This window comes from Pyxicephalus adspersus, chromosome Z, assembly GCF_032062135.1.
Source record: "Pyxicephalus adspersus chromosome Z, UCB_Pads_2.0, whole genome shotgun sequence".
In the NCBI taxonomy this organism is placed as follows: domain Eukaryota; kingdom Metazoa; phylum Chordata; class Amphibia; order Anura; family Pyxicephalidae; genus Pyxicephalus; species Pyxicephalus adspersus.
The window spans coordinates 73,926,657-73,954,073 of NC_092871.1; the positions used below are offsets into that span (position 1 = coordinate 73,926,657).

At 39.4% G+C, this 27,417-nt stretch overlaps 1 protein-coding gene across 1 annotated transcript in view; it reads left to right on the top strand.

The window, feature by feature from the left end:
- Nucleotides 1-15,099: 15,099 nt before the first annotated feature.
- Nucleotides 15,100-27,417, top strand: part of PDZD4 (PDZ domain containing 4) — a 121,463-nt gene continuing 109,145 nt past the window's right edge. Inside the window, exon 1 of the mRNA XM_072429809.1 lies at nucleotides 15,100-15,629. Within this exon, the coding sequence (XP_072285910.1) occupies nucleotides 15,570-15,629 (60 nt within the window). The 5' untranslated portion in view covers nucleotides 15,100-15,569. The remainder of the gene's footprint in view (nucleotides 15,630-27,417) is intronic.

Here is a 27,417-nt window from a genome sequence, read left to right on the forward strand (position 1 = left end):
ATATTACAACCACCGTTCAATTCTTCATATGTTTGGAAAAAGAATAATGAATTTATAGTTAGTTTCTCCTAAAGTAGAACACATTTTTTACGTAAAGGTCTAATTGGAGATGTTGATTGGAATCATTCTAAGTTTATTTATCGTAAGACCAATCCAACTGTATATGCCATGAAAACCTACAGAGTAAATGTTGAACAAAGGTTGTGATTGAATCTTCAGAAAAAAACTATATGTATCGATATACAAGTAAATATAGATAGTCTATTTCAAATTAATCATTTACAAAATAGAATGCTCCTAAGAGATAGTAAATTTGTAGCCATGGTATGGAAATTTAACATTACGGAATGGAAGATTTTACCAAGATATCCAAAATGCCAAGAGTATTTGATTAACACAGAGTAAGTATGGATCAATGGTTTAGTGGAAATGTTAACACTACAACTAGAAACAAAGGAGGTTTATTTGAAGGTATTTTGGGAGTATTTAGAACTTTAGGAAGTGTAACAAATGCTATGGATATTTGTCACACTGGCCTTTAGTGTTTTAGTGCAGAACAGGTATCTCCCTTGCGCATGTGGGCAGTTCTGTCGCTGGGCGTGCCTATGTTTCCAAGCTTTATCAATTCTGTCCATGCCACTGATCAATCAGAAAATAGCCTCTTGATCAGCCCTGGCTATTTAGTTAGCTAACAGACTGGACTCGGTGTTCATGCAACGTGTCTCAAGCCCCTAGTTCTGTGTGCTAGTTCCTGTTCACCTGTGGCTTAATTCAGTGTTTCCTCTGTCCAGCTCCTGCATTAACCCCTTGTTGTCTGGTCCATTGGTTCCCAGCCAACTTCCTGTGCTAGTCCAGAGTTCCTGTCAGTCTGTGGATATCCTTGAGTCTCATGTGCCTCCTGTTGCCTCCAGTGTCTCCTGTGTTCCCTGTGCCCGCAGTGGCCCCTGTCACTGGTGTCTGTCACCTGGATCCCTGGCAATTGACCCCTGGCGTGTGACCTGATCTCACTTGCTTGCTGCCTGTCTCAACCTTGCTTTCTCTGACTATCCCCCTGCCTTGTGATTATGTACTGTGCCTGCCCACCTTAGTGTGCCCAAGGACCGAAACCTGGCCGTAACCAGCAGCGCAACCCCATCACCATCAAAGGCTCTGGAGAAAACCTGGTAACAACTTAGACTCTGCGCCTTGGCCCTTCTTAGGGCTTACACCACCTCCATACAAGCCGTAGCACCCCCTAGAGGTCCTTTCTCTCCGTACATGACAATATTAATACATTAATTAAGAAGTCAAAGTTCAACGTAATTTAAATGTAGTTATGGAAAGGATAGTATTAAAAACAACTTCACTTGTTGGACCATTGTAATGCATTTAGAGGTTGCAACTTTAGCATTATTAGATGCTGAAGAAAGGTCTCAAGTATCAAGGAATTATTTAGAAATGCAAATAGAATATTCTACTAATTTTAAGATCATAGCACAAGTCTTCCAAAGTGGAATAACTGCTGTAGGTATTTTGGGTAGTTTACCTAATGAATGTATTTTTGCTAAGAAACACATTTGATTTATGGGTAAATAAATGGTTGTAGGATGGATGTAATCAAGGTGTATGCTATAGTAGTTCTTTAATTCCAATAGCTGGAAAAGAACAACTTTTGAATACAGTTACAGTTTTTGGAGTTCCAGTTAGTAATACACAATTTATTTATTATGAATTAGGATACAATGACTTTGTGATTGATAAACATATATCTGGATTAGAATAAATAGATCTATCCATATGTTTACATTTTCAAAGGTCATGTGTTTATCAAATCAGCAAAGAATTGTTTATCATTCATGTTTTCATAATCAAACTATGTTCAGCTAGAAATGAAAATGTTCAAACTCCCTATGACCTAATGACAAAAGGTAAGGAGAAGAAAGTTAGTTTTCAAGTTTTGATGAAAGAAAGAGTACAGGATGTGTACATTCACAAGAACTTGATAGAGGACTATATTGTGTTGAAGGGTATATTAGGGCAAAAACTTTGCAAGGAATTAGACTTAATGTACCTTCCATCAATACAAAGAATGTAAGTGTCCTTCCTATACAATTTAGAGTAGAATCCTATCAAGATGAGGGTTTATTGAATTCATTAATGAAACAATGTCATGGTAGCTGCAAGGCAGGATGGTGGATCCTCTGTGTCACCAGCTCAGTTGGTAGAGACGTGCACACGGTGCAGAGCCTAAGCAGCTGCCCGGTCTTCACCAGAGCCTCTAGAGTTGAGGGTGTTGTGCTGGGGGCAACTGCGACCCCATGCACGCAGATGCAGGTCCAAAACGAGGAGCAGAGAGTGGTCAGGGAAGCCAAAAGTCAGGGCAGGCAGCAACCAGGAGTAGTCAAGGTCAAGCCATGATCAATACACGAAGATATGCAATGAAAGACATCAATTTTAAGCAGGATTTTTAAAGCCAGTACTATCAACATATTACAAAAATAACAAAATTTTATTAATAATAAACATTAAAAACAAACATCATTTCAAATACATAACACACAATAAAATGGTGGGTGTATATAATGACCTCCCCTTACAGAATACCCCGGAAAGGTTTAAATTCTGAATGACTTCTCGTCGCATTTCGCGGAAAAAAATATGCTTCTTCAGGAGGAAGTAAAGGAGAAGTCTGATCCGCTTCCCTTGCAAGTAAGTCAGGGCAAGGAAAGGGAAGCCGATGGAATAGGAACATGGTTGTGCTGTTGGGCTGTATGTTCGTATATCTATTTGAGGACTGAAGGACATGAAACTTAGGATCACTGTGATTTATATTGAAAATTGAAAGAGATTATTCACTAATTAGCTAAACGGGATTTGAATATACCAATACCGCCATAACCACCTCCTTCCTTGCAACAGTTTTAAATAAGAGGGCTGCTGGAAGTACAAACATCAGACTTCTCCTTTCATTTGGTACATTTGGGTACACAAGTCAATGGCGCAGTCATATGGGCGGTGCGCTGGTAGCGTCTCAGCCTGTTTTTTGCTGAAAACGTCAGCAAATCCCCAGTATGGTCTTGGTAAGCTAGGCTGCAGTAAAGCAGCAGCATAAAAGATTTGCGGGACAGGAAGCAGCCTGGGGAGACACTCCTAGAAACACGTAGCACTCCACGAAAGTATGTCCCCAGATCTCCATTTAATGACAGAAGCATATCTGTGCAATCATGGCAACCCCAACAAAACTAGATGAATGATCTTGGGAACCACCAAAAAGGAAATAGCCTAAGTGTGCAGAGCCCCAAGTTTCATGGAGAGTGGCACGGTGGTATGCTAGATGTAGTCAGGTAGAGCAGTGCCATTAGCCACTGAGACCAGCAAAGGCTTGGATAGGGGCACCACAGTGATGTTGTGCTCAGAGACCATTTATTGGCTGATGAAGTTTCCAGCAGCACCAGAGTACAAAAGGGCTTTGGTTCATAAATGGTGTCTGTCAGATGAAATCCAGACAGGAAAAAGTTATTTTGGATGGTGGAGAGGTAATAGTTTTGCCTAGGGAACCCTCTACCCATTTCCCTAGGCATTGGCATTTGGGGCCTTCAAAGGACAATTAAGCTTGTAGTTGCCCTCCCCAGCACAGTAGAAACAGAGGTTCTGATGTCAGGGGTAAGACGAGCATGGTCCACTAGCATAGGCTCAATTGTAGGAAGAGGAGAATTTTTGTAAGTTAGGAGCCAATTTAATGGGACGCCGGACTTTCTCGGTTTTCCCGAGCCCGCTCCTGCTTCGCATGCAGAGAGACATCAGGTCATCAAGGGTAGGGGGAAGGTCCCGGCCAGCAAGCATGTCCTTAATATGGCTCGGGAGCCCCTGCCAGAAAACTGCCATCAGGGCGTCATGGTTCCAAATGAATTTGGATACCAAGGTTCAGAATTTCACCGCATATTGGCCTACCGAGAGGGAGGCTTGACGTAGGCCCAAATTTCTGAGGCCGCAGAGGAGGCCTGGTCAGGTTCATCAAAGACCTTGTGGAATGTCTGTAGGAAGGCAACGAAATCCCCCAGGATAGGATCCCCCTTTTCCCACAGGGGCGAATGTCAGCGGGGTCCATTGGCTGAACAAACTGGCAACTGCCAGGTTGCAGCCCCTGTACACGCAGAGGCAGGTGACTGCTGACAGCAGAAACAAGACGTGGTACCAGAACGAGGAGCAGAGAGTAGTCAGGAAAGCCAGAGGTCAGGGCAGGCCGCCATCAGGAATAGTAAAGGTCAAGCCAAGGTCAATACATGAAGAGTCAGGAACGAGAGAAACAAACATCAGGAACCTGGAAGCAGAGGCAAAAGAACTCCTTGTTCAGGCAACTTCCTATTGCCCTTCACTTCCTTTTAGGGCAGGTCTGTATCCTATCCTACCACCAGAGGGGGTCCTGGAAACTAGAGGTTGGCAGTGTTCACATCTCCACCAGCAGAGGGAGCGCGTCTGCAAAACACTCTAATCCTCTGGGGTAGTGCAGCAGCTGACTGGGAGTCACATGACCAAGACCAGAAAGTGAGCTGGGGAGGTAATGTCTTAGCAGAGCTGGTGCTGGCAGCAGAGGAGTGTAAGGTAGGTTGCACTGAAGAAGGCACAGATCCCCTGGACCTGCAGGGACCTGTGACAAACAATTAAAGGAAGCTGATATAATTTTTAAGCATCATCAAGGTGAACTTAGTGGAATAGAACAAGAGTGGTCAATAATGCCGGGTGTTTCTTGGTGGGAAAAATATAGAAAATCTATTAACCCTCCTAGCAAAAATCCAGAGTGTGACTTACCTTGTTCTGTTAGCGTCCCCTGGTGTCCTGATGGTCCCTGCAGGTTCTTGGAACACTTCTTTTTACTTCAATCCTCAGCCAGCAAATGCAGAGACGTTCAACAGGGTTCCCGATGACATCGGTGCATGCGTCAGTGCGGGCGGGAGGAACAGCGTGAAATTCAAATAAGTTTGTATTGTACAGCTCCTGTACAGTTATATTAAAGGTTTCTGTTGTTTTATTTAAAGTTTATTACATTTAATAAATGCTGGACATACTTCTGTGAGTTATGCCTAAAAATATAGGCCCACAATGTAAAATAAATTTCCATGCAAAAAAATGTAACGCTTTTTGCACGAAAATACAAATAGAATTAGAACACTAGAGGGCTTAATGTATGGTCAAAATCATCAGTAACATGCAATGCAAAATATTCTGTTAAATCCATTTGGTAGCACTCTTGCCTTTGCAATCGCTAGGTCCAAGATTCGAATCTCCAGCCAGGACATTGTCTGCATGGAGTTTGCAGGTTCTTCCTGTGTCTGCGTGGGTTTCCTCTGGGTACTCTGGTTTCCTCCCACATCCCAAAAACATGTAGTAAGGTTAATTGGCTTTCCCTCAAAATTGACCTTAGACTACATTAATGACATATGACTATGGTAGGGACATTGAACTGCGAGCTCCTTTGAGGGACAGTTAGTGACATAACTATCGACTTTGTACAGAGCTGCATAATATGATGGCGCTTTATAAATACTGTGTAATAATAATAATAATAATATTTAAAATTTGACTTATTATTATTATTGTTTGCATTGTCATTCAAATATTTCTTATTGTAAAGATTAAAAGATTTTATGGTTTAGGTAAAGTTGAAATAAGGTAAGGAGAATAAACACTAAGAGAATTATTTAGAAGAAAACTCATGCATACTTCTAATTTAGCCTCCATAGAAGCAACTGAACTAATCAACTATCTTTCCATGATCTGTGAACAAATGTGATATGTTTGACTTATGTATGAGATAGGTTAGGATAATTATGATAAAGCATTTTTTGTTCATAATAAAAGGGGGGCATGTTAGAAATTATCATATATTAAATATAGTTAGAGTGTGTTTGTAAAGGGTCATGGAATGGTAATAGGACTCTAGTTTCTAAAGGGAACAAAGGTCAATGTGAAACAGTTGAGAAATTTCTTTTCACTCCTTATGTGTTCCATAATATGTAGTAGAGTAAAGTTATGTTTAACATTACCCTTATAGGTATGAATGGTAGTAAGAAGGCAAGATGAAATCCATATCCAATGTCAATGGGATGTCAATGGGAAACTTTTGTATAAAGGAAGCTACACTTAAGGGTGTGGTACAGATTGGACCATTGTATTCTCTCATGAACTGATCCATACCATGAAGCAGGTCATATCCTGATACGCTTTCTTTTTATTTACTTTGTGAGCTTGTTTACCATATTGTACCATATTGTATTTTTTTGTGCCTTTTATTTAATGACGGAAGACATTTCCTGCACACATGCTTTATTCACTACAACCTTTCTTCTGAGAGAAGATACTATTTATACTATCTTCAGAAAAGAAATGTGGAGATAAGGAGGAAGCAAATGATCTTTATTATTGAGGAGTCAGGCCATCAGGGCCTGGACTTTTTCCTGACTTTAGGTGTTATGTGACATTTAAATTTTAGTTTTGATATAGGACTTTCCAGTCTCTCTGCAGAATCATCTTAAATCCTAGTAGGACCATAGCTACTTAAGAACATGCAAATGGCATTGGTTTCTTTATTATGTTTGCCCACTGGTTGTTGAGGTTGGTGTAAATTGTATTTTGTTGTTTATAGAAAGAGTGGAATTGTTTAGCTATGTCTTCGGATTTCATGTGTAGTTGTCCAGGAGGATCTATAATCTGTGTTACTGTATTGTGTGCTTGTTTTGCTCATAGGGCTGTTGCTAGAAACCTGCCATTTTTGTTGCTATGTTCATAAAAATTCTTTAAGGAAAGAGTAAATGAGCGTTTAACTTGTGTAATAAGACATTCCTTCTATTTCTCAAGTCAGTCAGGTTTGTCGGGGTATTTTCAGCTTGGGTGTATATGTGTTAGAACTAGAACTATATGTGTTAGTTCTAGTTTGTGGACATTTTTGTTTTAGTTCTACAGCCCCTAACTATACTCTTATGTGCAGCCCAGACCAGTCCTGGGTCTACATCTGGTTTGGCAAAGTGATCAAAATATTCTTCTAGACTGGTTGGTACATTCGTAACCACTGCAACATCTCCTAAAAATGATGGGTTAAGTCTCCAGAATTTTATTCCAGGTTCTCGATCTGAGAAATAAAGAGTGAATGTGATGGGGGCATGGGTCCGAGACTGTGATTGGTTCAATGAATGCCAAAGCTAAAAAATATAGGTCCCTCTGAGATAGAAAAAAATTGTCAAGGCAAGAATAATGATTGTCGGTGTGTGAAAAGAATGTGTAATCTTTGGTGTTTGAATGTAACATACGCTAGGTGTCATGGATCATAGTGATGACAGAAATTACTTTATGGTATCAAGGGTCTTAAAGGTCAGAGTGGCAGCACCCATGGAGGAGTCTAGTGTTGAGTTAAGGGGTACATTAAAGTCACCTTGTAGAATGAGCATTCCTGTATTGAAGCCCTGAAGAAGTCTCACTATTTTTTTGGAGAATTTGGGCTGGTCAACATTGAGGCTATATACTTTAGCCAATGTTACTAGTTTGTGATCCAATTGGCCTTTAAAAAACAGATATCATCCCTCTGGGTCCACCATCTGTTCCTCCAATTAGAAATGCATTTAATTAGAGAACAAAATCGATACACCCTTGGATTTAGAAAATGGACAGGTTGCATGGTATATTTTCGGGTACCTGGTTCATGGTAATTTTTGAATGCTAAAGGTCCAAAAATTAGTCTCCTGGAAAAATACAATCTGGGGCTTGCACTGGTGGACCAGACACAAAATCACAGATCTTTTTTCAGGTAAGTTAAGTCCTTTGGGATTTATCAAAAGGAATTTCCAGAGATGGAGTGTGTTTCTTCAGGAATTATTGGGTGTGCATCCAAAAAGAGAGTCCATGATGAAATGAGGAAAACTAAAAAAAAGGGGAAAATGGCATGGAAAGCCAAAAGGGTAAGTAGAAATGCTGACAGGGATGAAGTTGAAGCCTACTGCCAAGGTTAGATGTTTGTAATGTCTTGTTGGTTCACTGACCAAGCAGAAAAGAACAGAAATAGAAAAGTAATTAACCTCCCTGGCACTATTCCTGAGTGTGACTCGGGGTTAATTTTCAGTGCCAAAAGCAGTAACCCTGAGCCACACTCCAGTAGGAATTGAGAGGGAGTTTAAAACTCGTACCTAGTTCCTACGCTCCAGCGGCATCCTCCAGCGGTGCCCGCAATGTCCTCCATCGAAGCCTGCCGCGTCTTCCAGCGATGCCCAGCATCTACATCCCCGGCGTGTAAACAATGGGGACAAGAGGCCAGGGGAACCAGATGCTGGCCAGACATCCTCTGCCTTAGGATGGAAGGCGGGACCGTTGGGCTGATAGGCGGGACCAGGCCAGAAATTTAAAATAATGACTATTTTTAAATGCACCGCTTTTACAATTAAAATTACTCATTATTCATACCCACAGGGGGACAATGAAAGGTTGTCTTGGTTTTCTGTCGTGGGTTTGAGAATTTAACTAGCCTATTCCAAATGCATTGCTGAATATAGCATGCCAATCAACTATTCCATTCAAAACGAAGCATTATGCTCCCTAGGAGGGCTACATTTCCCATACACATATGGGGTGTCAACCAAACTATATGATGTGGTTTGGAAAAGTTTTAAGATTTTACTGCAAGGCCTAGCTGTCCAGTGATTGGCTTGTTCAAATAATATATATAGATTAACATATTGTGATTGATAACTCGTATTCTAAAGAGTAATTGAGGTAATTCCATAAAGCAAGTGAAATATTGGTTAGGCAATGCAGATCAGCTCTTTTCTGTAAATCAAAACCTTGCAACCAACAGCAAAACTGAATTGGGGATTTAAGTCATCCATTCCTTGTGGAACTAAGCCTGATGTTGCAATGGGGTGGACTATTCCCCATGTTTAAACAGAAAATCTGCTAAATTTATAATATATTTATTGAATAATAATAATGGTGCAAAGATTATTTTCTCATGGGATGGCTTATTCAGGTTATACTGGGGATTGTGAAATAGTGAAAAGTGGGAAAAGAAAACATAACTAAAATCTAAAATCATACGTGTCCAAAGGGTGTTACTGGGGAAGTTATAATCTGGAATCTGTAGTCCTTTGTGGGTGGTGGTGAATCTCACAGAGGGTGATGTTGTCGCCTTCCACTTCTTCCAGGGCTACCCCTCCACCAAAAAGCTGCTTGAGAAGGTTTTTGATCATCTTCTGAAGCTGTAGGTCTTTGCCCAGAAAAAAGGATTGCTGTATGGCAATCTGGTAGGTCTACATCTGGTAGGCGAAGATGTTGCAGGATCATGGGTTGCAGAAACATGGGTAGGTGTACGTAGCTAATATATTCTCACTTCAAGAGTGACCGAAAGACAAAAGGGGAATCTTCATCTCAGTATGGAAAGAAGAGGCCGGAGAGCTCTGTATTGTTGCAGAGTGATTAGCTAATAGGTCTTGATATAGTTGGATCTCAATCTGTTGGCACAGGCTTGTTCAACAGAGGAAAGCCTTGCAGACACTGAGCGAGTATCTTCCTTCAGGTTTGAGATAGCTGCTGCTAGGGCACTCTTTATATCAGCTGCCAAATTCTGAAGATCCATGTGTTGTGGGAGTTGGCCCATATAGGTCAGCATAGTATCGGATCTATAGGCTGATGTAGGAGGTTCTCCCATTTCTCTCTGGAGTTGGTGACTTGGAATTATCTGGTTGCCAAGTGCGAGACATATCAGACAAATTATGCCCCGGTTATGTTAGGTGGCTTTCCAAAAGATTGTTGGCGGGCAAATTTTCCCCATTTTTAGTAAATTTTAAGTGTAGCAAGGGTTCTCTCAAAGGCGTCTATGCCTCTTTTTTTGGGGCAGGCATAGCCATTCAGAACCAGTAGTTGTGGTGTATATAATCCACAAAATATGGGTGTGCACAGGAAAACTACATCATAATTCTAGTGGACTTGAGTAGAGGTGGTAATTCTTGAATGCAAACAGGCTGTTTCCAAAATTCCCATTAGGAGATATTGTGGATATATAAAGTCTCAGAACCCGTGTACTGGGCAATATGTAAAAATCACATTTATAAGTGTTGGGTAGTTTTTTGGCCCTTGATATACTTCACAGTTCAGAGGTTTGTCAGAAATCTTTAGGATCAAAATTATTGGTTGTATCTATAGCTGTTACTTTACATTTACATTACAATGGAGAATTATGTATGCAGAAGATGGAGTGTGTAAGGACACTAGATAATATACTTCAGCCCACACTTGCTAATTTCTGGTTGAAGTCTCTAGCTGTTCAGGTTCAGCTGGAATCACTGTAGTGCATAGTAATTGCACTAGGCACTTTCCATTGAGGAGTGCAGGGCAGAAGAGTAGAAGATAAGTGGTAGATTATGTTAAATTTCTCTCATCTTGTGCTGAAACAATCCAAGATGGCCTCTGGGTGTCACGTGGCAAGCTCCAGAGCTCGATTCCGAGCTTCCTCCTGTCCTTCCTGATGGGCTAAGGACCCCGCTGCCACTCTGCACCGGTGCTGGCTCCCCAGTAAGTTATGGAGCTATTCACCCCTGTAAACTGTGCCGATATTCTGGGCAAGATAGGAGCCGTATGAAGCTGTGGCACCCTATCTTAGTTCCTCCCCCAGAAGTCAGAGTCTTTTTATCACATCACTAAAACTAGTATTGAATAAACCCAGTGCCCGGCCATTAACTCTGATGTTCATGAATGTCAAAGATTGTGTCAGCACATAAGTTAATGCAAGTAGCACTGTTTAAGTTATTGAATACGGACCAACATATGGATGAGAAGTATATCCAATGAACGAAGAACAAAGTAATTATTGATGCAATTTCCAACAAGCACTTTTAGCCAGTTGCCAGCACATAGGAAGAGCTCCATCAATCTATGTTTAATATTATGCCGGGGAACAATTTTGAACAAATTTTTTTTTTACTTCAATTTTTAAACTTATTTACACTAAAATAGGTATGCTGATTCTGAAAATGCAGTTAGTTTTCTTCTATCACGTTAGTTTTTTTTCTCTACCGCTTATATTACTTTAACATGGATTTGTATAGGCTATTCATTTACACGCAAGACAGTGTGGTCAGAGGTTTTGTGCTGCTCTACGTAGTGAATAAGCAAAATTTATTTTTCTACTTACACACGTATTTCCTTTTTATTCAGATCATGTCTGGCTCTGCTGTTTCTCATCCTAAGTGCCTAAACAACCCTGATTCATTTTGTTATGTCTGTGGCTGTTTTACCATTCCCAGTCAAAGGGCGAACATCAGCACATTTGTAGAGCAAGCCTATTTGGCATATTTCAAAGTTAAACTTGGTGATCAAGATAAGTCTTGAGCCCCCCATATGGTTTGCAACAGTGTGTCGAGGATTTACGGATGTGGACAAAGGGAACACATGATAAGATGCCATTTGGTATACCTATGGTTTGGCGAGAGCCAGGAGATCATTTCAGGGACTGTTACTTTTGTATTGTGAAAACTTCAGGATATAACAAGAAAAATAAATGTAACATAGAGTATCCTAGTCTACCATTGGCTTTAGTGGCTCATTCAGATGAGTCCTCTCTTAAAGAACATGATTATGGAGATGAACTAGGTCCTTTCAGCCCGCGCCCCTGCGCATAGACTTTCCAGCACGCTTAACAACAGTCCACGCGCCAGCAGGCTGAAGAGGGGCCATCACGGGGCATGGTTAACCACTCTGGTAACCCTTGCCACACACACTATCAAAGATAGACTGCCACCACGGAAGCATGCACTGTTACCCTTGACAATCGCAGTAATGCTTCTGCTTCTTTAGTGTCACCCGCTGCCACTCCACACAGGGATGTTTCAGAACTCAAAGGTTTTTAGTAGCGTTTCGGGTTAGCAAGTTACAATATTTCTACTCTACAGCAGAGATTCAGCTTACACTATTTTATAGTGTTTAATAAATAAAAACATACAAAAACAGTGCATAAACAAATTATAGAAAAATAAAGACTAATCTGAGAACAATAACAGAATAATAGTATAACTAAAGCAACAGCAATAAATAAAAAGGGAAAGCTGTGAAAAAATACTTAGGTAGAGTTGGTTTGCCTTGGTCCAGGTTGTTGTGTAATGTCCAAGTTATTAGCCAGAGTCACTGGGCTCCCTGCAGTGCTCAATCTGTCAGTGCCATTGTGCTTAGCAACAGGATGATCACAGATGATGTCAGTGAGAGCTCCCTCTGCTAGGCTTACATGGCTTTTTCTAGACAAACAACAGAGGTGGGACCAATACAACAATCCAATGACAGCAGGGTTGGGGCTTATGATGTTCTGTGGACACTTCCCAAAATGCCCTTGTTCTAGCCATTATTAATAATTTCACAAGTACTGGTTTTATGAACTGCCAACCCCCAGATTAATAATCACCACAAAATAAGGAGTTCACAGAGACCAAACTAGGCATGTCTGGGACTTATGGTTTACAAGGACAGGCTAGCTATGGGTTCCAGGCTTTCCTGAGGCCTAGGAGACTAGTCTTTGGTCTCAAAATGCTCACTATAACGATCCAGCTACAAATCAGTCAACTACTACTTTATACTGAATGGTATATTGGAAATATAAGGATTAATAATAGGTGTGTTTCAGAAAACATCTCAGAGTTCAATCGGGGCCCCTCTGCTAGCCTTATCTGAGTTTTATGACCCCTGGAGACACAAAACTTCAACTTTTACAATGGGTGCCATAAACCAGAGGACAATATCACAATCTGTGTTGACTTTAAAATTATATGCTTACTTCTTGGTCTGCAACGCGGATACACCAAGTACCCCTGTTATCTGTGCATGTGGGACAACAGAGCTCATGAGAGGCATTGGGTGGAAAGGAATTGGTCTCCAAGATCTGCCCTAAAACCAGGTAAGCTTTGCCAACTGATGGAGACTGTTTCAATTACCCCATTTTGGCATTTCCTAGCCTGTCATTTGAAAACATAAAGGCCGGTGTGTTTGATGGTCCAGAGATTCAGCAGCTCATCAAAGACTAACACTTCATCAGGACAATGTCAGAAGTCGATTAGAATGCTTGGTTATCATTTAAAGCCATTGTCAAGGACTTTCTTGGAAACACACAAGCAAACAGTTACACAGAAATCGTCCAGAAACTCTTGGAGAGCTACAAAATGCTTGGTTGCAATATGAGCATCAAGAGGCATTTTCTGCATAGCCATGGGATGTACATATGATGGCTGACTATTGTTGGATCATCCGGCAGGATTGTCCTAACACTGAACACTCCAGGAAAAGCAATAAGTGTAAAATGTTTTACTGTAAAAAAAATTGTCAATGAAGAACAATAAATCCTTTGTATGACCAAAAGAAATTTAAATCAACAGTACATTCAAGTTATTATTTCATTATTCTTTCATTGTATGTAAAATTTGTATGTTCTTTGACAAAAATGGAGGGTACACTGTAAAAACTGAATGTGATAGCAAAAAATGGGGGTCATTTCTAGATTCACCACCCAAAAATTAGTAAAAAACAAGTGTAAGATCTAACTCAACAAAAACGTTCCTCTGTGTTATTTAAGAAAGCACACACATTACAGAAGCTTGAAGTTCCTGATGGGTTGTTCAATAAATTTGTTTTTGCATTGCACACTCTCTTTCTTTGGTGAGTTATTTGCCAGGAAAATTGAAAATTGTATACTTACCTTCCAAAATTTACCTTTAATGACACACCCTTATTACAGCATACATAGATTCTACCCTTTCTTTTTTGCTGATATGTACTGAGAATAGGGAGGTAAGCTTTATAAAAAACCCGATCCTATAAGGTGGGGAGAGGGGGTGAAGCACTAAGAAGTGCTGAACAAAAACCATGGCGTTATCACTAGAAAATCTTTTATAAAAACTGCATTTTTGATGAACATGATTTTTTAAATTCCAGTAATTAAATAGAATATTACTAATCATGCTAATTTTTACAAATATTTTCAGCCTTAGACTAGATCCATTCCAGTTATGCTGGATGACCAAGGTTCCCCCGTGCCAGTTTATCTTCTCTAGTCTTGAAAAGCTTTAATAAATCAGGCCTTTGTTTAAAAAAATAATATTCTCCTCAGAAAGTTCATCAATATAATATTATATATATATAATTTATCTAAATTTATCACAAAATGATTGCTTGAACATTTTATTGTAAACATTAGGAAATTGTATTTTTGAGGGTGAAGTATTAAAAATGTAAAATTTGCCTTACATATCAGCCCAATATGCTTTTTTATACTGTAGGGTTTAATTACTCTTAGGGTGAAAGTAAACAAAAAAAAAATCATCCTCGCCTTTACTTCCGCAGAGCCGCGATCCCTCTGGAGATGCCCTTGTTTGGGTCTGCGAAGTGCTGGGTGCCGCTATATTCCTCCATATTTTTTCTTCTTCTGGCGACATCACCTGATCTTGCACTGTGCAGACGTAGTCTGCTGTAAATAATGACATAGCCTACTGTAAAATAGATTAAAAAAAAGATTGCCAATCTAACTGTGAATGAGTGAGATTAGCATTTTTCCCCTATTGCAGGAAAAAGCCAAGGGTTGTCTACCCTTTATGTAAAGTAAAAATGCTGGTGATAGGTTCACTTTACCTAGAGTGAAAATGCTGTTTCACTTTACCTCCATCAATTATTTCATCTGCAAATTTAAAAAAATTGATAAATCTTAGCTTTGCCTTGAACTACAAAAAAATAGTGTCTCCTTACTCACTGCTTCCCTTCGTTACTCACTACTTTCTGCACTCAAATACCTTCATTCTTCTGTTCCTTCTGTACCCATCCCTGTTTGATTTGTGTAGCCGGTGCTGTGTGTTGATGATTAAATGCTAGTTTGCATGCCCGTCTAGCAGATTGGGTTTGAGTGTTACACCGAAAACCATCCATATTTATTAGACATCTTTTTCTGCTCTGCCTCCCTTTCTCTCCAGCTTTCTCTCCCCTCCCCCATCACCCCCTGCTTATCGACCCCTCCCCCCTCCTTCCCAGCAATGCTGATGCTCAAAGATACTCATAGGAAGTGCGCATGTGCGTGCGTTCTGCAGCAGTCTGATTAGGCACAGGTGCCTTCGGTACTGAATGTATACGCATAGGGAGAATACAAGAGGCGAGCTCTGATCGGCGTTACTGAGGACCAGCATTGCAATGTCTTAATAAGCCTATCTAGAAAAATATGTATGTGCTGCCGACCTAATAACCTTTATAACAGTTCAGGACACCCCTGAAGAAAAGATTTCTTAATAAGGGTGAGGGGAGGAGAAGAGGCACCCCATTAATGCAAGATGAGGGGGGCAGTTTCTGGTTTTATCCTATCAATGTCATACCTCCACCCCGCCTGTAATTTTCTTCCCCGAATGGATTATTTGAGCCCTTTGGATAATAGAAAGATCGTCTACCTATGATTTGGGTCCCTTTCTATACGGCTGAAAGGTTTTGGATCAAATAGAAGGAGAATTGAGCAGACATCTCTGAACGCAAACCAAGCAAGATTGGGGGTAACCAGCCCCCTGTCCACAACAGACCTTCATCTTCTCCAAGCTAACATGGGATGTAACATGTGTGTGGTTCGAAAACCAGAGGAGCATTATAAAGTGATGCTACAGGTAAGGAATATTTGGCACGGAAGCATATAAATAGTTGATTGGCAGAGCATCTGAAATAATGGAAAAGGAATGAACATGGCTGGTAGAATTCAGGAGAGAAAAAAACGAGAGGTAGTGACGTAAAGGTAAAAGAGATGCTCTGTATAACACAAAAAGGTCTTTGCATAGGAATATGTATTTAGATATACAAATACATTCACGACAAAGAAATATACTAGCAGAGGGGTGTGGTAACAGTGTTATGAGCAAAAACATTTAAATGATACAGGAAGCAAGACTAGGCGACCACCTGTCAATATCCTCTTTTAACAATGAAAACTGGTTATTTGTTGATTGCTATGGCATATCGAAGTTCAGACAATGTATTTCCCCATATTTATCTGGGTATTTTTTATGTGTTCACTTGAGGATTGAACATTTTTGGGTTTCTGTTTGCATGCCTGCATATATTATCCTTTTTACATACATCGAGATACACGTGCAGAATCAAATGCACTACCATGCTCACACACCTTCCAGCGCTATTGGACTCTGTTAGCATTTGCTCTTGGTTTTGTCTAGTTAAAATAATTAGGGCATATTTATAAGATGCATTGCAGTGCAAGGTGCAATGTTGTATGGTAGCTGACCATAATTTGTTGGATATGGTTAATTTAGAGCAGTCAGAGAAATGGAGAGTATTGGTTGCTACTGGTCACAGCACATTGCATATTGCATTTTGCCTTTTTTTTGCCTTGCATAATTATTTTAGATGAATCTAATGTTTAAACTCCACATTTTAAACACAATTCATACAAAAATGAGAATAACATTTTTTTTGTATTACTCTAAAAGTTGAAACCTACTTGTAAAAACTGCTAGACAGATGTACTTTTATGATATATTTTTCAGAATGAGATTAGGTTTGGCACGTGTTCATGTGTGTTTACATGTACTGACATAATGCTTACATAGGCTTTAGTCCCTGTAATCTTGTGGTATGCCACCTATCTTTTTATATAAATGTCAAAATATGACTGAATTGGGTGGAGATCGCCAGTCAATTTAGCAGGTAGTTAAAAATCAGATTAGAAATATCCAGTCACACTGAGCTTTTGTAAAGACGTACTTTTTTGTTCACTTATGTGCTTAATATATGTATGTGCTTAATAAATATATGTATGTGTGCATGGGGTTATTTTTAAACACAGAAAATATTCTTTATACCACTGTCATGGAAAACAAATGATTGCAGTATACTATGTATCTATTTACCATCTGTCTGAACATTGAATTTGGGTAACACCAATGTGTTTTCATTCATTTCTGTTCCATTGAAATCACCATTTATAAGACTGAAAACTATTGACTCACCAAAGATCTAAATCTCATATTTTTAACCTACTGCCACAAAGGTCACTTTGTTATTGTTCAAAGCCTATAACCTGTTTTTTTCCCATAGCACTTTGTACTAGAACATATTTTCTCTAATAAAATAGAAGCAAACTGGAGAATAATTGTAGATATACAGCCACTCGTTAGGCTCCTATGTCCTCTGTAGGTCATAGGATTGTGTTTGTGTATCTCGGTTATCTATTGTCCTTTATTTTCTGTATGCTTTATCCAACCTATTTTCTCCACAACCCAACCTTGTCAAAATTTTTTTTTGTGTAAATCTCTTGTTCTAATCTTCCTTTTCTACACCTAACAAAGCATTTAAGGTGTCATAGGCCCTTGGTTGTATTGTGCCTTTTCTAGCTAAATGTTATATCTTCTTTGAGATTCTGTTGGCAATATCTCAAAATTCTATTTAAAATTCCAGACCCAAAGAATTGTGTTAGTAATGGAAATGTTTAACATGATAAAGATGTGGCATATAGGTGTGGCATAGGCCTTTTTTCAACCTACTATATTATGTATTAACATTGTAATCTTTTCCTGGAGACATAATAATAAAAATAAATATATAATTATTCCAGCCAAAAAACGAAAAAACCTACTGGCTTTTATTGTGTAATTTTCTTTTGCCCTGCCAAAACAGCTGTGACCCAAGCAAGAACTCAAATTTACCTTAGAAGGTGTCCTATGGTAGCTGCCACAAAGATGCATACAACAGGTTAGGTAAAGGGTACTTATACTAAGACATTATGTAAACTGCTTTTTCTAACCTAGTTCTAAACATATAGCTTGTAACTTCTGTTGCAGTTCGTTCAGCAGTGGACAACAGGTCAGCATGGACCATCTGACTGGTCAGCAGTTATTTAGTTCCATATGTATTCAGCAAGTTGTGCAACAGTATTTCATTTGTTAGATCAGATTAGATGGGCTAGCCCCGAGGTCAGCAAACGTTTTTGGTCACTAGGCCATTTCAGGGGTAGGCAGGAGCACACTAGGCCTGACTCACTCTCGAGTCCTGCCCTAATGGGTCCGCCCCCACCAGGAACGCCCCCTAAAGGGAAATCCCTCTCCCCTGCAATGCATACGGAGGAGAGGGAACGCCCCTGAAAGGAAATCCCTCTCCTCCGCTATGCATACGGAGGAGAGGGAATGTTCCCTATTTACCCCAGCATCGGAAGTGTTAACTCAGGCCGCTATAAATAGGGAAGGGAGCCACCACACAGAGGCTCAAGAGCCGCATGCGGCCCCCGGAGCTCTGGCAGCTCTGGTAGTTTGTTCCGGCTCTGCCGCAGGTTGCCGGACGGCATTAGGCCGAATCAGCCAGGGAGCGTTAGGCCGGAACAAACTACCGACTAGGCCATATCTGACCTAAAGGCAGGAGTTTGCTAACCCCTGGGCTAGCCTTTCCCCACAAACACACGCCAATAAGCCAAGTATTTTCAACTCCAATTATCTAGCATCAAAATGATTCCTTTGTTAAAGGTTGCTCAGATTCTAATTTTTGCCTGTTTCCAACATACTAACAGACTGGTATTTGGTGCCCAATATATCCTGCCCCTTGATAGATGTCTTATTAATGAGATAATCAATGGTATTTACCTATCTTGTTTTGCGCAGTTGAAAGTGACAGGACCTGGAAATGTTCTAAATATGGGGGTAAAAGTAGAGGGTAGAATCAAAGATGATGCCAAGACAACGTGCCTGAGGGGAGGGATGAATAACAGTTTTGTTAACAGAAATATGTCAGGAGAAATTTTGGAATTTGAGGGGTAGGAAGATGATGAGTCTGTTTTGTCCAGGTTGAGTTTCAGAAATCTGTCTGTCATCCATGATGAGATGATTGACAAGCAAGATGAAATCTTGTTCAGGACTCAGGGAGACAAGTCAGGGGTAGACAGGTAAATATGAGTGTCATCAGCATAGAGATGGTACTGTAAGCCAAAGGAGGATATGAGACTACTGAGTGAGGAGGTGTACAGAAGAGAAGACACCAACAGGGAGGAGAGTGGGAGAGGAGGAATTACCATTGAAAGAAACTAAAAAGGAGCATTTAGACAGATAGGAAGCAAACCAAGAGAGAGCAGAGTCACTGGTACCAATGGAGTGCATGATTTGGATCAAAAGTGGGTGATCAACCGTGTCAAAAGATTGGAAAAATGTGGAAAAGATTAGAAGGAGGTAAAAGTTGCCTGGAGACTTAACTTAGAGAGGAGGTCATTGACCACTTTGGTAAGGGCAGCTTGAAAGCCAGACTTGAGAGAGCCAGACAAGAGAAAGGGTGTGGTTGAATTGAGAGGCAGCTTTATATGGAGATGTTTTTTTAGAGAGAGAGGGGTTTAGGGACTTATGGATATCTGGATATGGATATCTATGGGGTTATGGATATCTGTCTCCCATTGACCAGGTCTAAAATGTGGCAAAGAGACTGGGCTTTACTTCCAACATGTCTGTTGCCCACCAGAGAAGTTTGGCTTCACAGGTAGTAAGGTAAGTGGCCCAGTATAGTTTTTTGTATCTTGTTATGGCGCCATAGTAATTTTAGGGGGAGTCAGCTACATAAGTCCTGCACTTAGTTACATTTCCATTTTTTTTTTTTTTTTTTTTTTTTTTACAGAAAACTTGTGGTTAAAGGAAGGTAAGGGGATAGCTATGTGGGACAGGGTATCCTGATATGATGGGTATAACATTTTAATGGGAAGGCGGGGACAAAATGAGTTTCCTGGCTCCCACATTTTGATTTCCCAACATCCCTCTGTTCCAAGAAAAATTGGGCTTCACAGAAGGTGAGTGGCCACCTATGTGTAACAGGCACCCCAGCCGCTCAGTACCTCATATTGCAGAGTCTGCAGATTTGACTCCAAGTGGTGGTGAACGGTACAGAGCGTCTCCCTCTGGGCCAGGTTCTATGGCATGAGGGAGGGGTAACTGCACCGCAATCTCACCGCCAGTCTGAATGCAGCCTTGAAGTTTTGTGAATGAGCAAGTATATATTTGGTGCCTGTCACACATAATTGGCCACTTACTTTCTGTGAAGCCCATTTTCACAGCACAGAGCAAACAAACTTGTTATGTTTGGGGGGATGAAATTTGATTTAGTAGCAGCTCTCAGGGTCCCCTGAGTACCCTGAAAATTTTGCATTGATAACCGGTGTAGGATATATAAGGGTTTATACATGGAGAAATGACAGCTGTAAGGACACAGACACAGCTCTTATGCTTCTGCACGAGGGGTGGGATTACTTCAAAGTAGAAAGTGGGCGGAAAGCAACCACAGCTGGTTGGTGATTTCTTAGTACACCCCTACTCTCAGGGAGCTAACACTAAGCATGCTAAGGAAGTTCCTTCGCTTAGTAGCACAATCTTATAGAAAAACAGTGGATGTTCACCCCATCCCCCGCAAGACAACGAGCAGAGAGCGAATGAGCAGAGGACCCGATCTGCCAGCTCCAAGAGCCAGATGTGGCACCCTTGCTATAGAGTGATAATATCCCCCTTAATGTCTCTTTTCAAGGGAGAACAGATTCAGTTTAGCTAATCTTTCCACAAAGCTGAGCGCCTCTATTCCTTTTTTTAGTTTAGTTGCTTTTCTATGCACTCTCTACAATTCCACAATATTCCTCTTTACTTCCAGTAAAGGCTTACAGTGTGAACTAGCAGTGAGTGCACTGGCTTGTTCAAGGCTTTTAGTGTGCAATGTTCTATAGTATTTTTCTGTGGACTTAAATACCAGTCTATACTCTTATTGGTTACTCCACTATTTTGGAGGGAAACGTCTGTATTTTTGGTACTAACATTAATCCTTGATTTCACTCACTGGGATATAAGCACAGCAGATCTGGACTGAGTTGAACAAAGAAAAATTGCCCGGTATTCCAGGGAGTGTATGAGCATATTGGATAGGGATTACTGAAATTTGAGATTATATATGTTGCAGATCTGGTATTGATATATTTATTTATTCAGATTTGTGGGCTATATTCTATTTCTTTTATTCTGGGAAATAGTATGATACAGTATGTATATGTGTGTATTGTTACATAATACATACATAACTAGTCCTGGCCAGTCCTTCCCCAGATGCCATCCTTGCTCACAGAAGTTCTGGGCACAACCATTAAAACTATTAAGCATGAAAACCACAATAGCCCTTTCTTGATTGTGGAAGAGGGGGAGGGAATGGAGGTCTAGCAGTTCCTCATTCTTTTCTATATTTCTTAACAAAAGTCTATTCTACACAAACACATTGAAAAGTATATTCTATTGGGTTATAAATTTAAGAGCCTAAAATTAATCCCTATGTGGCTCACAGCTAATGTTACAAAAGCTATAAATAATAAGAAAAGGGTAAAAAAATAATCACCTTCATCATTTGAAAACTATAAAGAATATATAACAAAGGATTAAAAAGTAAATAAAATATGGAAAACTTCAAAATGAAAGAAAGATCGCAAAAGAAAGTAAGGCAACCCTCATAATGTATATATATTAATAGCAAAAAGATAAGTTCTGAGTATATAGGCCCCTTAAAAGATGTCTCTGAGTTGGTAACTTTTTTTTAGCTCTGTGTACACAAAGGAAATGGCAGAACTCAAGTCCAAATTGCTATTAGCAATGTCACTGCCTTAAAAATGCTACAATGGCTCAAAATTGATATGATTGAGAAACACTTTGACAAAATTAAATTTGACATACCGTGTTTCCCTGAAAGTAAGACCTACCCCGAAAATAAGACCTAGCACTTTTCCCCCAACCTGCCCTAATATAAGACCTACCCCAAAAATAAGACCTAGTAGAAAAAAGGGGAATTTGTAAGGGGAATTTGGGAATATGGTAAGTGTTTTTTTTCATTAAAAAAAGTATATAAGACCTACCCTGAAAATAAGACCTAGTGTGTTTTTGGAAGCCCAAAAAAATATAAGACAGTGTCTTATTTTCGGGGAAACACGGTAGCACCAGGATTGATGGATTACATCCACGTGTCTTGAGAGAGCTGAGCTCAGTTATTTCAAAGACATTGTTTCTAATTTTGACATAAGGGCAATGTGGTTTCTATCTTCAAAAAGGGAGCAAAGTCATTACCAACTAACTATAGACCAGTAAATTTATCAAACTCTAGGACCTTTCCAAATATAGACGTTTAGGAACAACATAGAGGAGTTTCCGGTGGAAAATAATTTTAAAAGTGATAGTGGATTATATGGATTTAAGAAAGACCAAAGTTGTCAAACAAATTTACTTTCTTTTTATGAGGAAGTAAGTAAACAGGTAGACAGTGGAGTAGCAGTTGAAAGGGTACATGGACTTTGCTAAAGCATTTGACACAGTACCCCACAGACAGTTAATATGCAAGTTAGGGTCAATAGGTTTAGAAAGATCAATCTGTAAATAGATAGAGAACTGGTTAAAGACCACATCCAGAGAGTTAGTGGTGTACCCCTGGGTTCAGTGTTGGAACCTTTACTGTTTACCATCTTTCTAAATTATATAGAGTTTGGTATTAAAAGTAACATTTCTGTGTTTGCAGATGTGGCAAATTACATTTAATATTGGGAAATGTAAAGTCATGCCCTTTGCAAACCACATGCATGCTACATATTGTCTAGAGGGAATACATTTTGTACAGTCCTAAATGGAAAAGGATCTGGGGGTTATGGTAGATCATAGACCTAATAATAGCATGCAATGCCAAGCTGCAATATCTAAAGCTAACACAGTACTTTCTTCAAATAAAAGAGGAATAGACTGCAGAGAATGAGACGTAATCCTGCCCCTGTACAAAGCATTGGTCGACCTCATCTGGAATATGCAGTCCAGTTTTGGGCACCAGTTCACAAAAAGAACATTGTGGAATTGGAGAGAGTGCAGAGAAGGGCAACTAAACCAATAAAAGGAATGGAGGAACTCCGCTTTGAGGAGAGATTAGCTGAACTAAACCTATTCTCCCTTGAGAAGAGACGTTTAAGGGGAGATATGATCACCCTGTATAAATATATAAATGGTCCATATAGAGAACTGTTTTCTCAACTATTCACTTTTAGATCGTTACAAAGAACAAGAGGATACTCTTTGCATAGGGGGGAAAAGTTTGAGCTTTGGATAAGAAAGGGTTTTCCTCACTGTAAGGTCTGTGAAAATGTGGAATTGGCTTGGAAGTAGTTTCAGTAACTTGTATAGATTGCTTTAGGAAAAAGATGGATGGTTTTCAAGAAGCACAGACTATATCTGGGTGTTAAACCTGTTGGTGCAAATTGTACCAAAGTTTTTTTTTGCCTTCCTCTGGATCAACTATGTCCATAGGGTTTTTTTATCTGGGATATGTTTGTTTCACTACTGGTTGAACTTGTTTTTCAACCTGACCTAACTATATAACTATGCAACGAGCCAGCCACAGCAGGTTCTCTGGGTGGTCCAACCAGGTACACCTTAAAGTGGTAGGTATCTTAAAGTAAACCAGAATTTTTAATTTAAATAAAACAGTAGGTAAAAGGGGGATACTTTCAAGGCCCCTCTGCTTCTGTCATTACTACCACGGAAATGTAGAGCCTCCTGGGATACCTACACACTGTTCTTTTGTGAGTGGAAAGGGGTTTTCACTGTAATGAAAAAGAAAGTGCCAATCTTTTTTATCCTTATTTTTATGAGAATACATTACCCAGTCTCACACCTGTTAAGAGCGAGGTTAGGAGACACAGTCAGAAGACAGAATAAGATGGAAACACCTTGTGCTTCCTCAGTGTTGAGACAAGGGAAAAATTCAGGACCGTGCGGGCATGAATTGAGGCCAAGTGCAGAGGGATCAAGGTCTCTCCGGATGTAAAGATAAGTGGTATTATTTTATTTTAATAAAAGTTCCGCTTTAACAGGCTTTTTAATTGTTGGTTTTCTATAAACTACAAGTGTGGGTGCTGCTGGACCACATTCTTTGAGAAATTTTAAAGCACAATTTAGAGAGAACATTACCACAATATCTGCCATTTCTACCTGTAACACCAGTTAGTGGGAAGTGCCCTCAATGTTGGATAGTTGTTTGGAGCGCTCGCCTCTGATTTACATGAGTCTTTAAGAGGGGTCTAGGGCAGATTGTAGCAGAGCGTGGGCTGGTTGATGGGAGCATGACTAGCAAACCACATGCCTATTGGGGGAAATCTGTTTACACAAGATTCAGATGCATGCCCTTGAGTGCTCAGGACCCGTAAAGTCAATAAACTCTTAGAAGTTCTTTTTTACCTCCTTCCAGAAGTCGCTTAAGACAGGGCAATGACAATAAAATGTGTACCAGTAATCCAATTGTGTCTTGGCACTGTGTTTACTTTTAAGATAGTTGACCAATATACATCAGTTTGTCATGGAGCTGGTGAAAATATTCACAAAGTTAAAAGTGCCTCACCACAAAAGAAATATTATTTGTACTGCAGATAGTTTGAATGCATTTGCATTTTGCAGAAAAAGAGGTAACTGCATTTACAAATGTCTCCCACAGTGACTCTAAATTCATTAGATGACTTAATAACTTTTTAGATTAGTGAACAAACACCATTGTGATTTTAATATTGCCAAATGTTAAAATATGAATTGTCATGGGATGGGAGGGAATCTTTCCTTCATTTGTTTCTGTCACTTTATATCTGTGACTGTGAGAAGCTACTACCTTCACTGCAAAAGCCAACAAGTGAGTGACAGATATATGAAGCATGAAACCACAAAGGTCACTGTTAAGGACACATCCTGAAAGTTAAGAAATCTGAGTGGATGGCTAGCAATAGCTGATTGAGACAACATGCTTTTGTTCTTCAAATTCATTGCCAGTCTTATACAGGCTGTGATTTGTTTAAAAATATATATTGCTGAAAAAAAGCCTGCTTTGTTCCAAATGTTTTTATTTCTTTAATAGGTTAAGTTAGGTTAAGTAATGACAGTTGTTGAAAAAAAAAAAAAAACATACAAAAATGCAAATTTCTATGGTGCATTAGGGGTAAAAGATCAGAACAAGAGCTGAAATTTTTTTGTGATTTATATATATATATATATATATATATATATATATATATATATATATATATATATATATATATATACGTATTCATACATAAAAAGATAAATATATATATATATATATAAATATATATATAATGTATGTACACACACATACATACTTGGATGTATTATTCTATTTCACTATAATATTCAGTTGTGTCTCATGGATACAATGAATAAACCTATGTTTTGAAGACAACTCTCTGCTGAAACTCTGTGAGGGAATAAGGACTAACATTAGAGATTTATTACCGTAGTATCGTGGAGATTATATATGGTATACCGCCATCTCTGTGTGTTGAGGTTTTAACCCCACTTTCTGCCTGCCTCCATACCAAGTGACAAAGTGTACCTGCAGTTTTGATAACCTTTGGTATGTATGTAATGATTTGATTGTATCTAAAAAGGATTATATATGTAAACAATTATATTAATTGCCTTTTGTATCATATTGTAGTGCTGATACAGCTACTACTACTACTACAGCCCATTTATGTTATAGTGGTATTTAAGACTCTTCTGGATCTTGGTTTATGGGAAGATGCATGCTTGATTTTAAACAATGTTTTTTGGAATGAAGTAAATACAATGTAATGTTTTATGATATTCACTGATGTTAAAGTCCCATATTTTGCTTTTTGTGACTCTAATTCTATAATAGGGATGGTGGCAGTAGTATATTTGCTAGGAAATCGGGCAACATAAATAATAAGATTACATTCCCGATTTACCTAAGCCATTGCTCACTTGATTCAGGTGGAGAAGTGCAAAGGTCAGAAAGGTAATATTGCAGGTCTATATTGTCTAGGAAGACATGGTTCCAGCAGGTGGCGAGTGTGGTGCTATCTTGGATGTGTGCTGGTGTGGAGTTCTAAGCCCTGTTTAAAGTTTTCTTTACAAGTCTGAATGTTCCATAGCATTAGATGGTTTTCTAGGGTTATCTTCACCAGCTGGGCTGTGAAGCAGGAATTCTAACTGGCTGTTAGAAGGGTTAATTAGCCTGCAATGTGTGCATGTGCTCCCAATATTTTTTTATTTTACTCCTACTTTCATAATCCAATTAGATAAAAGTTGACATTCTGCTTATATCTCAGAACACCTAACTAATCACTTAACAGTAAGAAACAGGAAAAAAAGTATTTTTAAAAGCTAATACAGGTTGACAATCAAAAATCTGTCAACCTCCAGACCTGAGGAGTGCCAGATTTTTGAAAATTCCGATTTTGTTTTTTTACACTTACCTCCACACACAGGGCAGCCTTCCTCTCGCAGCACCTTGGACATCTGGCACAGTTCCAGGGAGCAGGCAGCAGGGTCTCGGTGTGTATTTAGTGTAGCAAGCAGACAGCTGTTTATGCAGAACAGCGTCATCAAAACATCAGTGGCCAAACAGTGTATTACAGTCCCTGTAATAAAAATGCGATCTGAAATTCATGCCGGAAAACTGAAAAAAATGAATTATCGATGACCGGATTCTCGATTGTCAACCTGTAGTTTCAACATGAGTACAGTGTGGCTGCTGTAGGCCTGCACAGCTGGCTTTTTTATTCCTTAGGAGCAGTTGTGACTTAACTGCCAAGGAGCATTGGCTAAGCAGTTCATTATGTGCACCTTTAAACAGTGTAATAGTCCCAATCTCCTTCAATACTCTATTCTGCCTCTGGCATCTTTTATAATTTTGGGGGTGATATGTCTTCAACCATGCTTATTTTCTTGGCCTGGATGGTGTAACACCTCTGCATGTAAGTTACTTTTTCCTGTGCTGAAGTCATGCAAAAATGCACTCTAATATTTCTTCTTTCTTTTGGGTTTTTGGGACAAAACAGTAATGAAATAAATAGTGAGTAGGGAAGTAGTAGTGATTTAGTAATTCAAGCCCAATGTAGTATTCCTCCCTTGCTATTGTGTCATCTCTTTTAGTAAAAGTCTAGTTAAAGCAACATGAAAATGCTTGTGCTTCTTTAGCACTAATGTAATTTAAGTATACAAAAAAAATGTACAAACAAAATATTAGTTTAAAACAAATTTGTAAATATCAATTAGCTTTAACCAAGTTCATCCTAATGGTAAAGAAAATGTGTCTATGCTATGACCTTGTTTCAAAGTGTTGTGTTGTTTAAAGTGTTCTTGTTTCACATGTATACTAATGATTGGGTCAGTAAAATACTTTGATATTACTTTTTTTCCAAAATGATATTATTAAAACTCTAGGTGACCTAATAAAAAAAGGCTTTGTGCAGAACCTCTGCTTTGGTAATACCAGCCATCATGCTCTTGTGCAACACCCCTGTTCCCCAAAGAATCCTAGCCAAGGGTGAGCTACAATGTTCCTTGGCATCTCTGATGCCCAGGAAGAAGTATAAGCATACAGTTTTGC